Source organism: Notechis scutatus, chromosome 1 (assembly GCF_049901735.1).
Source record: "Notechis scutatus isolate UNSWTSFEM ecotype Mainland chromosome 1, rNotScu1.2, whole genome shotgun sequence".
Taxonomy (NCBI): domain Eukaryota; kingdom Metazoa; phylum Chordata; class Lepidosauria; order Squamata; family Elapidae; genus Notechis; species Notechis scutatus.
The window spans coordinates 164,000,131-164,012,443 of NC_142009.1; the positions used below are offsets into that span (position 1 = coordinate 164,000,131).

Here is a 12,313-nt window from a genome sequence, read left to right on the forward strand (position 1 = left end):
AAAAGTATCTGGTTTTGATTTAAAATCACTTCCACCATCAGGATTCTCCCTTTTTCATCTTTGAAGATTTGTTTAGCATTTATTGTTTCTTTAACGTATAGTACAGGGGTGGGCAAACCTTTTGGCTCAGGGCGATTCACTTTTAAAATTTGACAGACGGGCCGGGTCAGCACAAGGTTTTTTGGGAATCGCCCCCTTCCCCCTTCTTCTCCTCCTTCCTCCTCGGAGGCCCCTGAGTCAGGAGTTGCTACTGCCGGCACGGCTCCACGCGCTCCAGTCCCGCGTTGCCTCGGAAGGGAAAGGCAAAAGGAAGAGCCGCGGCGGTACTTTGCAACGGCAGCAGCGGCACCGGAGGTTCAGGCTCAGCGGCTCCTGGTTTTGCCTTTCCCTTCCCAAGGCAACGCGGGACTGGAGCCGCGGAGCTGCGCCGGCGGTAGCAACTCCTGACAGCCCCAGCCGGACACCTGAGCAGAGCCCGGGCAGAACTGCCTGTTGCTGCTGCGGGCGCTGCTGCGGGCGTCTGGCTGCCCAAGTAAAGAACCGCACCAGCTCAGGGCAACTGTGAGGAGCAAGAGGGGAGAGGCAGAGAAGGAGGCAGAGAAGGAGGAGAGCACCTGGCCAGTTGGGGAGGCTTCTTGTGCTGCGAAGAGGCGGCTGATCTCTGGCTCCACTCTGCTTCTCCAACATCCGCGCTGCCCTGTTCTGTGCGCCGGCTGCTCGGACTTGCTGGGCCTGACACAGAACAGGGTGGCGCCGGATGTTGGAGAAGCAGAGCGGAGCCGGAGATCATTAGCCGCCTCTTCGCAGCACAAGAAGAACAGGGTGGTGCCGGACCATTGAGAAGCGGAGCAAAGCCGGAGATTAGTAGCTGCCTCTTTCGGCTCAGAAAGCTTCCCCAACCAGCCGGCTGGTCTCCTCCTCCTCGGCCATACAGAACAAACAGGCAGAGAAGGAGGAGAGCAGCTGGTCAGTTGGGGAGGCTTCTGTGCTGCGAAAGAGGCGGCTATGATCTCCGGCTCGCTCTGCTTCTCCAACATCCAGCGCCGCCCTGTTCTAGGTGTCAGGCCCAGCAAGTCCGAGCAGCCGGCGCATAGAACAGGGTGGTGCGGACCATTGAGAAGCGGAGCAAAGCCGAGATTAGTAGCTGCCTCTTTCGGGCGCAGAAAGCTTCCCCCAACCAGCCGGCTGGTCTCTTCCTCCTCGGCCATACAGAACAAACAGACAGAGAAGGAGGAGAGCAGCTGGCCAGTTGAGGGGGCTTCTTGTGCTGCCAAAGAGGCAGCTAATGATCTCCGCTCCGCTCTGCTTCTCCAACATCCGGCACCGCCCTGTTCTGTGCGCCGGCTGCTCAGACTTGCTGGGCCTGACACAGAACAGGCGGCGCCGGATGTTGGAGAAGCAGAGCGGAGCCGAGATCATTAGCCGCCTCTTCGCAGCACAAGAAGAACAGGGTGGTGCCGGACCATTGGAGAAGCAGAGCAAAGATTAGTAGCTGCCTCTTTCGCGCAGAAAGCTTCCCCAACCAGCCGGCTGGTCTCCTCCTTCTCTGCCTGTTTGTTCTGTATGGCTGAGGAGGAGGAGACCAGCTGAGAAGCACGCTGCCAGGCGGGGGCCACGCGGCGCAGGGCAACACGCCACCGCCCAGCCCTGGCGAGGGAAAGCAGTGGGCGTTCCCGGGCGGTGGCCTGGCCCTGGTACCAGGGAAGCGGCTGCCCAGCTCCGTGTTGTGTGTGCAATTTTTTGCGCGGCGCGGGTCTCTTTGGCCGGCCCCAATTTTTTTTCAGAGGGGAATATTTTTTTCAGAGGCGGGCCGTATTAAAATGACCAACGGGCCAGATGTGTCCCGCGGGCCGTAGTTTGCCCACCCCTGGTATAGTACCATCCCTGTTCTTTTTAGTTGCGATAGCGGGTAAAATAATTTTCCCAATTTAGCGGGTAAAATAATTTTCCCAATTTAGAATTATCCAATAGTTTATAATGGTGATTTTTTGATATGTACTTCTTGGAGTGATATTATGTCCAATTTTAGTCTTTGTAATTTTAAAAATATTTTTTCTTTTTCATAGGAGAGTTCAGTCCATCTATATTGACTGATAACATCTTTGTTTCTTCTTGCATTGTTTTACTTATACAGTATATAGGTCTTATACTTCTGGTTACTCTTTTTTCTCTGGATTCTTTTGCAGTTGCTCCTTCTCGCTCTGCTCGTTCTATTTTTTCCTTTTCACTCTCTTCTTGTTGTAGTTACTTCTCTTCCATCATAGGTACTTCTTGGCCTTTATGCACTGTTTCTCCTCTCATTTCCTTTTCCTCTTCCATGTTAAAGTGTCAATCATAGAATTCCATTGCTTTCTCCAATGAGTCTAGTCTGTATCTTTTTTCCTGCCAGGAGACTAATATTCCTTCAGGTATCAACCATCTGAAGTTTACATTGTATTTGATCAACACTGTGGTCAAAAAATGGTATTGCTTTTGAAGGTCCCTTACTCTCCTAGGATTCTGTTTCAAGACTACCAATTCCTTCCCCTTGTATTGCAATGGTTTGTGTCTTGCCTTGTTGAGGATCTCGTCTCTTATCAATTTTTTCACAAATTGTACAGACACCTCTCTTGGAAGCTTATATCTTTTTGCATAATTTGTGTGTATTCTGAAGATTTCATCGATTTCCATTTCCATTTCCTGCTTATCTATTCCTAATGCCTTTGCCAGCAATTCTTCCATTATCTCTGGCAGGTCCTCCCACTTCTCCTCTTCTATATTCTCGAATCTCAGATAATAAGTGGCTTTTTCTCTTTCCAACATTATCACAGAGTTTTCTAGCTCTTTATTTGCTTGTGTCAGCTTATAATTTATGGCACCCACTTTTTTGTCTACTTGTTCTGATATTTCCTCCATTTTCTGGACCCTTTGCTCATTTTTTGTTATCATTTGTTGGAAATTCTCAAGTTTCTCATCCATCTTTTGGATATTTTCTTTCATCTCTCCTGTATCATTTCTCATTTCCCCTGTGTCTTTCCTTACCTGATTATGATTTTTTGTCATGGACTCCTGTAGCTCCTGGAGCATCACCAAAACCTCTTTTTGAGAAGTATTGGCTTTTTCCAATTGTAACATACTCTCAATTGATCTCTGATTGGATGGACTTGAGGAAGCTGATGATGGTGTGGAAGATGCCTTTCCCTATTCTAGTTAGGTTTGAAGTTGACATCTCAATAGCTAATGTTGATTTCTTCTTTCTTTCTTTCCTCTATTTATAAGCTAACAATAGGTATTTCTACTATTCCTACTAACAACCAAGAATAAACCTACCAAAAGGTAGCCCCCTATGATACCCCAGTGCTTCAATGCCACACATGTCTGGTAGAAATAACCCACATATCAGAAGAAGGAAACCATATTACAACTTCAGCTCCCTCCAATTCAGGTTCAGTCAATCTTCAATGTCTCAATATTTCAATGCCAAGATCAAAATCCATTAAGTTTGTAATCCATAGGGCCCACTGTAACCCCAGTCTTGGCTCTTTACTATTTCAATAATTTATAGGGTCAGTCCACGAACAAAAAAACAACAAAAAAGGAGAAAAGCAAAAATCAAGAGATAAAAAGGAAGGAGGATAATTATTTGTCCTTGGAAATGTCTTTTATATTCTGTCAGTTAATATTTATAATCCACAGGGCCCGCTGTATCCTTGATAATCCAATGTTCAAGAGGGGAAAAAAAGGGAAAAGGGGGAAAAAATAACAATGCCAGAATCAAAGTTAATTAAGTTTGTAATCCATAGGGCCTGCTGTAACCCCAGACTTGGCTTTTTATTATTCCAATAGTTTCTAGGGTCAGTCCACATGCAAAAGGAAAAGGGAAAGGGAAAAAAGGGAATAAGGCAACAAGAGAAAAAAGCAAAAAAAGAAAGAAAGAAAAACAAAAAGAAAAAATAGCAAGCTAAATCCAAATTATTCTTCTCACGTCTGCAAAATAAGTATTTGTCTTTTCACATTTTCCCTCCGTCAGCCAACTTAAAATGGACTTTTCATGACTTCCCACAAACTTTCCATTTTCAGTGTCACAAAAACTATTTTAAAACACTTGGTACATCCTTTACATTGTCTGTAAAACAGAAAATAACTGTTTTGGGTCTCTTCTCTCTTTCTCAGATGTATGATTCGTGTCAGACACAACCTAGTGAGAGCCAGACTTAGATGTGTCCAAAGCAAAGAAAAGGAAGAATTATGCTGGAAAATCAAACACTGCTGCTAATAAAAAAATAAGACTGCAAGCCAGATGCTTAAATGTATAATCCAACTCTGTAATCCACACAAATAACAAGCATGTCTGTGGGCTGTAATGTTTTTAAGGAACCATATCCAGGATCCAGGTCCACAACATTTGGAACATTTCTCTTCTTATGATGTCACCCTTCTTGCTTCCAGAAGGAACTTTTTGTTAATATAAGATCCCATCTACACTCTTAGAAAGTTCTTTCAAAATATCGATCCAGTTCAGTAAAAACACCTTACTGTTTACTAGTTTCTGCAAATTTATCCTTAGAATATCCTGTTTTCCATCAAAAGCCAAAGCAAGTATAGTAGAAAGAAAATTATTCTTTATTATCAGTTTGAGACAGTGAGCAGAATACTATTACTGAATATATTGCTCAGAGTTCTTTTAAAGTTGCAACATTTCAACAATGAAACAAAACAGAATATGACTTCTATCTGTGTTTCAATAGCAGCACTTTAGAAAGTGGATATGTTGCTTTTTATGAATGAATGAAGGATCATTATTGACCTGCTTTTTGTAGGCTAGAAGTAATACACTAAAACTGTCTGCAATTACGCAAACAACATTAACTGCCTCCCTTCAGTTGCTAAACCAATTACTCAGTATTTTCCTCCAATTTTGTCTCCAAACATCATTTCCAATAAATTTCTTTGCTGTTTTGCTTTGCAAAAGACCTTGATGCTTTAGGCAAACTTGTCTATTTGTGTTCTTGAGCCCAAGCAAACAGGGAATTATTTAGAAGAATTCTGATAATACTTTGGGCATGGAGCAAATCTTTCAAAGCACACCTCAGACAAGTTTGTCCTGCTATAGAGAACACAATTCAGTGACCAGCTGATTAATATTAAACTTACTTGAATAAATAGATTGCAGTTATTGTATGAAAAATAACATCTTCCAATATTTCTCAATTCCGTTTTGAGCTTAACACCACTTTCACATTTAAACTATTGAATTGTCTAGTAGCAGCAATTCCCCTGATATAAGATGTGCAGTATTATGTACAGTTTACAAAAATTCCAACTCTGCAACTAGGAAAAGGCTATAAGATAAAAAGAATAGAATGAGATATTTCTGATGTTTCCTAAAGTAGGAAAGGTGACCTTGGTGCTAAAGACCATTAGGTATGTTTATCATCTTCTTCACTTATATTTTATAAAACATTGACTAATTAAAATGTTCCCATTCCTTCCTAATTCAATTTTCTCATTTATTTTATTTCATTTACTTTATTCACAAACATTTCACTAAATTACACTAACTATTTTATCCCTCATTCTAATCATATGTTGTTTCCAATTTTCTAAAGTTATTTCTACTACAAATATAACAATACAATCTTATGTACCTTTACAGAATCCCTTTTTCAGTTAGATTTTCACCCATTATCTCTAAATAGGTCCTGTTTCTTTATATCTTGCTCCGGACCTTTGTAACTTCTTTTCCTTTCCTTCTTCCCTCTTCTTCTCTCTCCCCTTTTTACCCCTTTGTCTCTCTACCTCTATTTCCCTCTTCTGTATTTCCCTTTTCTGTTGCTTTCCAGTATTATACTTATTTTTCGAATTATTTTCTTTTCTTTGGTTGTTTTTTTAAGTCTTAAATTCTCCATCCTCTTTCCCCTCTTTCCTTTTTCTTCCCCACATAGAATTACTTGTTCATTAAAGATGGCTTCTTCTTTGTCCCAGTCTTCTTGTTTTGCAGTCTTGTTGTTTCTCACAGTTCCAGATCTTCATTTGTAAGAATTGAAAAACGAAGCCAAAAGAACCCTTCCCTTCTTGTGCATCTTCTTTGTACTTTTTAAGTTCTATTTTCAATTCATCCAAAAGTGATGCCATTGTAGAAATTTTTAAACAACCACCCGATTGATTTTAGTCATTCAAATATAATAACCAAAAAATCCAAAAGTCACCAAGTAATCCAAATACACACAAGCTGTTTCTTTTTGCTCTTTCTTTTTTTCCCCCACTTTCTCTTCCTGGGGTTACTATTTAGTTGCAAAGTTTCAGTTAAAATGTATCTTTTAGAAGTCTTATTGAAATTTTACTTTAGATTCTTTTAAAGTCCAGGCAGTCTCCTCCCTCTTCCAGACCCTGCCCTTATTCTTTTTCTCTCCCTTCCTGCTTATAGAAGAAAAAGTTTTTAATGTCCAGAAATCTTTATTGTCCCTTTGGCATTTAGTTATATTTTCAGCTTAATTGCTTATTGATGCCAAAGCGGATTTTTCCAATTTCTTATTCTTAGTTGTCAATATAAGGAAGGAGAGAGAAGAAGAAGAAAAAAGCCAAACCTTTCCCTTTTCACTTTCTTTCGCTGCTTCCAACTCTTCTTTGGGAGCAATGTTATTTCTTGTAAAATTTAAATTCCAGGGTACCTTAGTTGTTGCTTTTTCAACTTAGCCTGGTCAGCCAAAACTTTCACTTCTTATCTTCCTCCTGCACGTTCTTTTCCGGTCAAGTTCTTCTTTGAGGTGGCCATTTCTGACCACCACTCCTACCGCCTTCAGGAAAGGGAGTAATGGCCAGCTGAGGAGGAGAGATGCAGCTCTCCTCGACCCTGTTGGCGGTCTCCCCCCTCTTCACCACCTCTACGGGGTGGCTTAGCCCCGAAACCGTCCGGCTTGGGGCGCTCAAGTGGCGAGCCCAGGCAGAAACCACGCACGATAATGGATTCCTGTCTGTCGCCAAAGACCTTCAAACCGGAAGTCCTGGTATGTTTATCATCTTGAGTTATATATACAAAATAAAGGCAGAATATAAATAAATAGATACATAACAAAAATTCCCTCATCCATGACTTAATTTTGTATGAAAATTCTGATTTATCATTATAGGAAGAATCATAAGACCCACACTCCTTTTATTTCCCCAGAGAAGGCAAAGTAAAACCATCCACAGAAGCTGAAGCAATCCCTACCTCCCAGCCAAATGACCTCAAGTAACTGGTTAGAAGACTGAGATAGGCTGAATTGACAGGATTAAGTCAGAAAACACAAAGCCGCACAGAATTTACATTATTCACCTTTCCCCTAGGCTAGCCTTGACCCTGACCATCGTCCAGGAAAGCAAATAGAGACAATTAGAATGTAGAAAGCCACATTATTGATCTAATCAAATAACCCCACCAGGTATCTCAATCTCAAAGGTCCAAAAGGATATAAAAAACACTCTATTCCCCATGCCAAGCTGTCAGCTGTCTCAGAACCGATTGCTATGTCACTTCATTTCTGATTCCTAAATAAATGGAAACCTCCTTTCCTGCAACGTGCCTCCAAATTCATTGGCTCCTGTGTCTTTCTCCCAGCTTGGAACCGGACCAGATTTTTCTTCCATTTTTTGTAAAGTTGTACTAATGGAGATTGCTGTTCATTTACCTTCTTATCTGCAGTGTAGCAGCATTCCTGCCTGTGCTCCTGGATTCTGTATCTGGAGTGAATTCCTCAGGCTTATGGTTTGGGGGGGGGCGCAACTTCAATCTGCCATTTTTGAGACCAGACATGAAGGTAAGGCAGGAGTTCATGCTGCTATGGTAGTCATGGACCTGGTCCAATGTATTCATGGCCCTACTCATATATGGGATCACATCGGATCTGGTATTTGCCCTCAGGCAATGGTGTCATGATTTAGATTTGGGAGATATTAATATATATAGAGTATATAGGGCACCTGATTGACCCTGTGAGGTTAAAAGGGTGGTTGGGGTTTTTCACAAAACTGTTACACATAGAACATAGAATCTGAGGACTGGGAGGGATCTCGGAGGTCTTCTAGTCTAACTCCCTGCTCAAGGCAGAGAACTTACACTATCCCAGTCAAATAATTACTCATTCTAATTTTGAAAACCTGCAGCGATGGAGTACCCATAACTCCAGGAGGCAAGCTATTCCATTGGTTAATTGTGCTCACTGTCAGAAAGTTTCTCCTAGATTGGATCTAGGACCAACTTCCACCCATTACTTCTTGGGTTGGACTAGATGACCTACAAGGTCCCTTCCAACTCTGATTATCTGTTATCTGATCTGATGCTTCAGAGCAGGGGTTGCCAAACTTTTGGACCTCAGGGACCACCAAACTCATAATTTTAAATCCCACAGACCAGAGACCCTTGGAAAATCCCCCAAAAAAGTCTGCAGGGAAATTCCCCACCTCATTTTCCTACCGATCAATCATTCTTTATTTAGGATCACAGGACACCATCTCCAGCTCCATTCTCAGGAGTGAGGAAAGAGAGAGAGACACTTTTGGCTTCATGCAAGGAAAGCAGCAGAAGCAGCAGCAGTCTTTCTTTCTCTCCCCCAAACTCTGCCAGAAATGAGTCTTTGCCGGCGCAGCCTCTTGGAGCAGGATGCCTTGGAGCAGTTCCAAAGATTCATTTCTGGCGGAGTTTGGGGGAGAGAAAGAAAGACTTGCTGCTTTCCTTGTGTGCAGCCAAAAGCAGAAGAAGAAAGAAGCGGAAAAAAGCAGCCCGGTGCCCAGGCAAGGCATGTGGGGTGAGTGGGGCAAGTTCCCCCCTCCCCCCTTCCCCCCCTCATTACCTTGTGTTGTTCACAATGCAAGGAATGCAAGCCTTGTGTTCCTGTGGGCCATGTAGGTAACACAGCCTTGTGTTCCAGCACAGCCTGGATTAATTGCTTTGGGGGTGCTTTGAGGGTGACATTTATCTGCGGACCAGCAAAATTTTCTCACAGCCCACTGGTTGGCAACCACTCATTTAAACAGTGTGTCATCTGGGTACAAATATCTTGTGCAATAACCATTACAATTAATACATATTCATTACTATCATATTATTATTTTTACTTCATACTACTACATATGATATATCTAATTACAATAACAATTCTTAGCATATTTAATTTCTTATTCTCATGTTTACTATTTTTTGCTAGTCTTGTTAGATTTTCTAATTTCCATTTTTATTCTCCAGCCATTGATAAAATGATTCCCATATCCTATAATATTCAGTTTGTTCCTTTTCTTTAATTGCAAGTGTTAACCTGTTCATTTCTGCATATTCTAATATTTTCCTGATCACATTCTCATCTCTCGGGATCTTTTCATTTTTCCAATTTTGTGCAAATACAATTCTAGCTGCAATCAATACATGAATGATTAAGTGTAGCTTTTCCTTACTATGCATTTCAGGTATAATCCCCAACAGAAATATGTAGCTGTATTGGGACTTCTAGTTTGTTCCTCGTCGGTGTCGGTGCAGAATCCGCGATTGTGCACGGTTTCGCCCGAGCTCTCTTGCTGGAGGGTCCCAATCAGGACCGGAACCACCCTGGTGGGATGGTGAAGAAGGGGAAAATCACCTGGAGGGTTGAGGGGAGCTGCAACTCCCATCCCTGACAGGAAAATCCCTCCCAAAGGCAGCTGTGGTCTTAAAATGGCCACCACGAAGACGAAGAACATTCCGGGAAACTAAGCATTGTGCTCAAGAGAGAAGTAGTAGGCAGAGTGTGAACCAGGCAAAGGAGGTACCCTGGTATCAATCTAAAGGGCTATTTTGGAGGAAAGTGTGTGGAAGCAGCGACCAGAGAAAGTGAGAAAGAAAATGGGTTTTTAAATTTGGATTTGATTATTTTACTGGACTAATCTGGAGGAGAAATTTAAAGGAAAATACATTAAAGATACATTAAAATACAATAAAGTTTTAAAGGTTTAAAAATTAAACTGGACAGATATTGAATTGTGGGCACTTAAAGGGCATAACTAAATGCTGGAATTGAGTGTGTTGAAAAGAATAGCTAATGATTGAAATTAGCAAACTTAATAAAAACATATTCTACAAAGAAAGTTAAAAAGAAAAAGACTCAAGAGCACAACCTGATGGTACAGGAAAACTTTAATATGTTTTAAAACAAGCGTCTCGTCTTTTTGAGACTTTGGATCTTGGAACTTGAAAGAAAATAAAAGGAACTTTATTATTGTCATAGAACCACCCAGTAATTTGGGAAACAGTTGGGAGGCCAATTAGAAGATTTGGAATAAAGATTAAAGAGTATGAATTGTTGAAAATAAACTCAAAAGATATTGGCTGAAATAAGACACTGGACTCTGAATTGAATATATCTATCAAAGAAGAGGATTTCAACTATTAAGGAAGAGGAAAGAAAAAGAAAAAAGGAGAAGATATAATGGAGGAGCTACTTGTTGATATAAGACTGGACTTACAAGACATAAGATCGGATATGCAAGATACAAGGGACATGATAAAAATTGAACTTGAAATGTGTAATTATGTATTACAGAAATTAGAAATGGTGACTCAGCATACACAAGAACACAATAAACCAGACGGGGAGGAGTTCTATAAAGAAGAAGCCAACTTAGAAAAACAAAACGAACAACAATGATTCAAGCAGGGGGGGAAAGGAATTAAAATTTAAAATTAGTGGTCTGATGGGATGATAAAAGGGAGAATAGTTTGGAAAATGGTTAAAGAGAGAAGGGAAAAGCAGAAAAAGGAAGTGCAAAGGAAAAATCAAAAGAGGGAGACAGAAAAGTTTAGTAACTGGAATGAGAAAAGGAGGGAAATAAGAATGGGGAAAAAGGGAATTAAGTGAAAGAACCAGGAAATAAAAAGGAACAGGAAAAAAACAAGGATGAAAAGAAGGTGCATTGTTCAAAGAGTGAGAGATAATGGGTGAAAAAAAAGGGATAAGGAAGGGGATTCCGCAAGGTAATAGGATATATTATATAGAATATAATATATTCTATATATTATATTATATAGAATATAATATTATAAGAATATATTGAAAATAGTATTTTTAAATGTATAGATGATTCATAGAGAAAATATAATGCGGAATCTGAGAAAAATATATATATTTGTGTTTTATACTAGATAGGGAGATTGACATTAAGGAAGAATGAAGGTGGTTAGCTCGAATTATTAACTAGAGGGGACAGCTATATTTACAGATAAGGATTGATAAAATGACAAATGTGACAGAAATAATAATAATATGAGAAATGATAATAAAAAGGAGATGAGAATTTTAGATAATATTGTAAAATAAGATATGAGAGTATACTAAGAAAAATGGAAGGAGATATATTAGGATTTGGAATTGAATAAATGAACATAGAATTGTGATGAGAATTTTAGATAATATTGTAAAATAAGATATGAGAACATGAATTGGGATTGGATAAGATAAGCTTAATATTTAATAATGACAAGGATGACGCAATATGAAATTAAACAAATAAAATGAATAGGCAACTATGGTCATGTTTATATTGAGATGTGAAACCTGGAACCACACTGCTTGCCAAATGAAAATTTTTCATTTTAAAAAATAAAATGAAAACAGAGAGAAAAGTGAATAATGGAATTATTAGGTATGTTTAATTGATATGGTGGTAGGCATTTGGACAGAGTAAGGTTGAAAATAAATATTGAAGAAGTATGAATTAATATGAATATAATGCAATGAGAAATGTATGATATATTGATGCCACACTGTTAATGTATTGTTGTTATATGTAGATTGAAATAAAAAAAAATTGGAAAAAAAAAAGAAATATGTAGCTGTATCATCTTTTCCAACCATATGTGTATTTTTGTCCAATATCTTTTAGCTTCTATGCATGACCACCACATATGGTAATATGATCCAGGTGTCTGATGACATTTCCAGCATTTAGCTGATTTATCTTTAAACATCCTTGCCAGTCTTGCTGGCACAAGGTGCCATCTATAGAACATCTTATACGTATTTTCTTTATAAGCAGTTGACATTGTTAATTTGTAATTTCTCTCCCACAGTTTCTGCCATTTGCCTAATTCTATGGTATAACCAATTTTTTTTGCCTATGTTATCATTGTCTCTTTCACCTGTTCTTCTTCCATTTTAATTCCCAATAAGTAATTATACAATTTTTTATCAGTGTTTCTTCTGTTACTGTTAATAACTTGTTCAGTTCTATCAATTCTTTATAGAAACCATCTAGTTTAGCATCTTTTTCATATCTAGACTGTATTTGCACATATGAATACCAAACCATATCAATCCCTTGCTCTTTT

The 12,313-nt window shown here is 39.7% G+C and overlaps 1 protein-coding gene and 1 long non-coding RNA gene across 2 annotated transcripts in view; one reads left to right on the forward strand and one right to left on the reverse strand.

Moving 5' to 3' along the window:
• Positions 1-2,112: 2,112 nt before the first annotated feature.
• Positions 2,113-3,114, reverse strand: LOC148133080 (uncharacterized). Its single transcript, XM_087953603.1, has one exon. The coding sequence runs from the start codon at positions 3,112-3,114 to the stop codon at positions 2,329-2,331; it is 786 nt and encodes a 261-aa protein (XP_087809729.1). The 3' UTR covers positions 2,113-2,328.
• Positions 3,115-7,560: 4,446 nt separating this feature from the next.
• The window catches only part of LOC148133081 (uncharacterized), a 44,584-nt gene continuing 39,831 nt past the window's right edge, over positions 7,561-12,313 (forward strand). The window contains exon 1 of the long non-coding RNA XR_015747073.1: positions 7,561-7,778. This is a non-coding gene — a long non-coding RNA (uncharacterized LOC148133081). The remainder of the gene's footprint in view (positions 7,779-12,313) is intronic.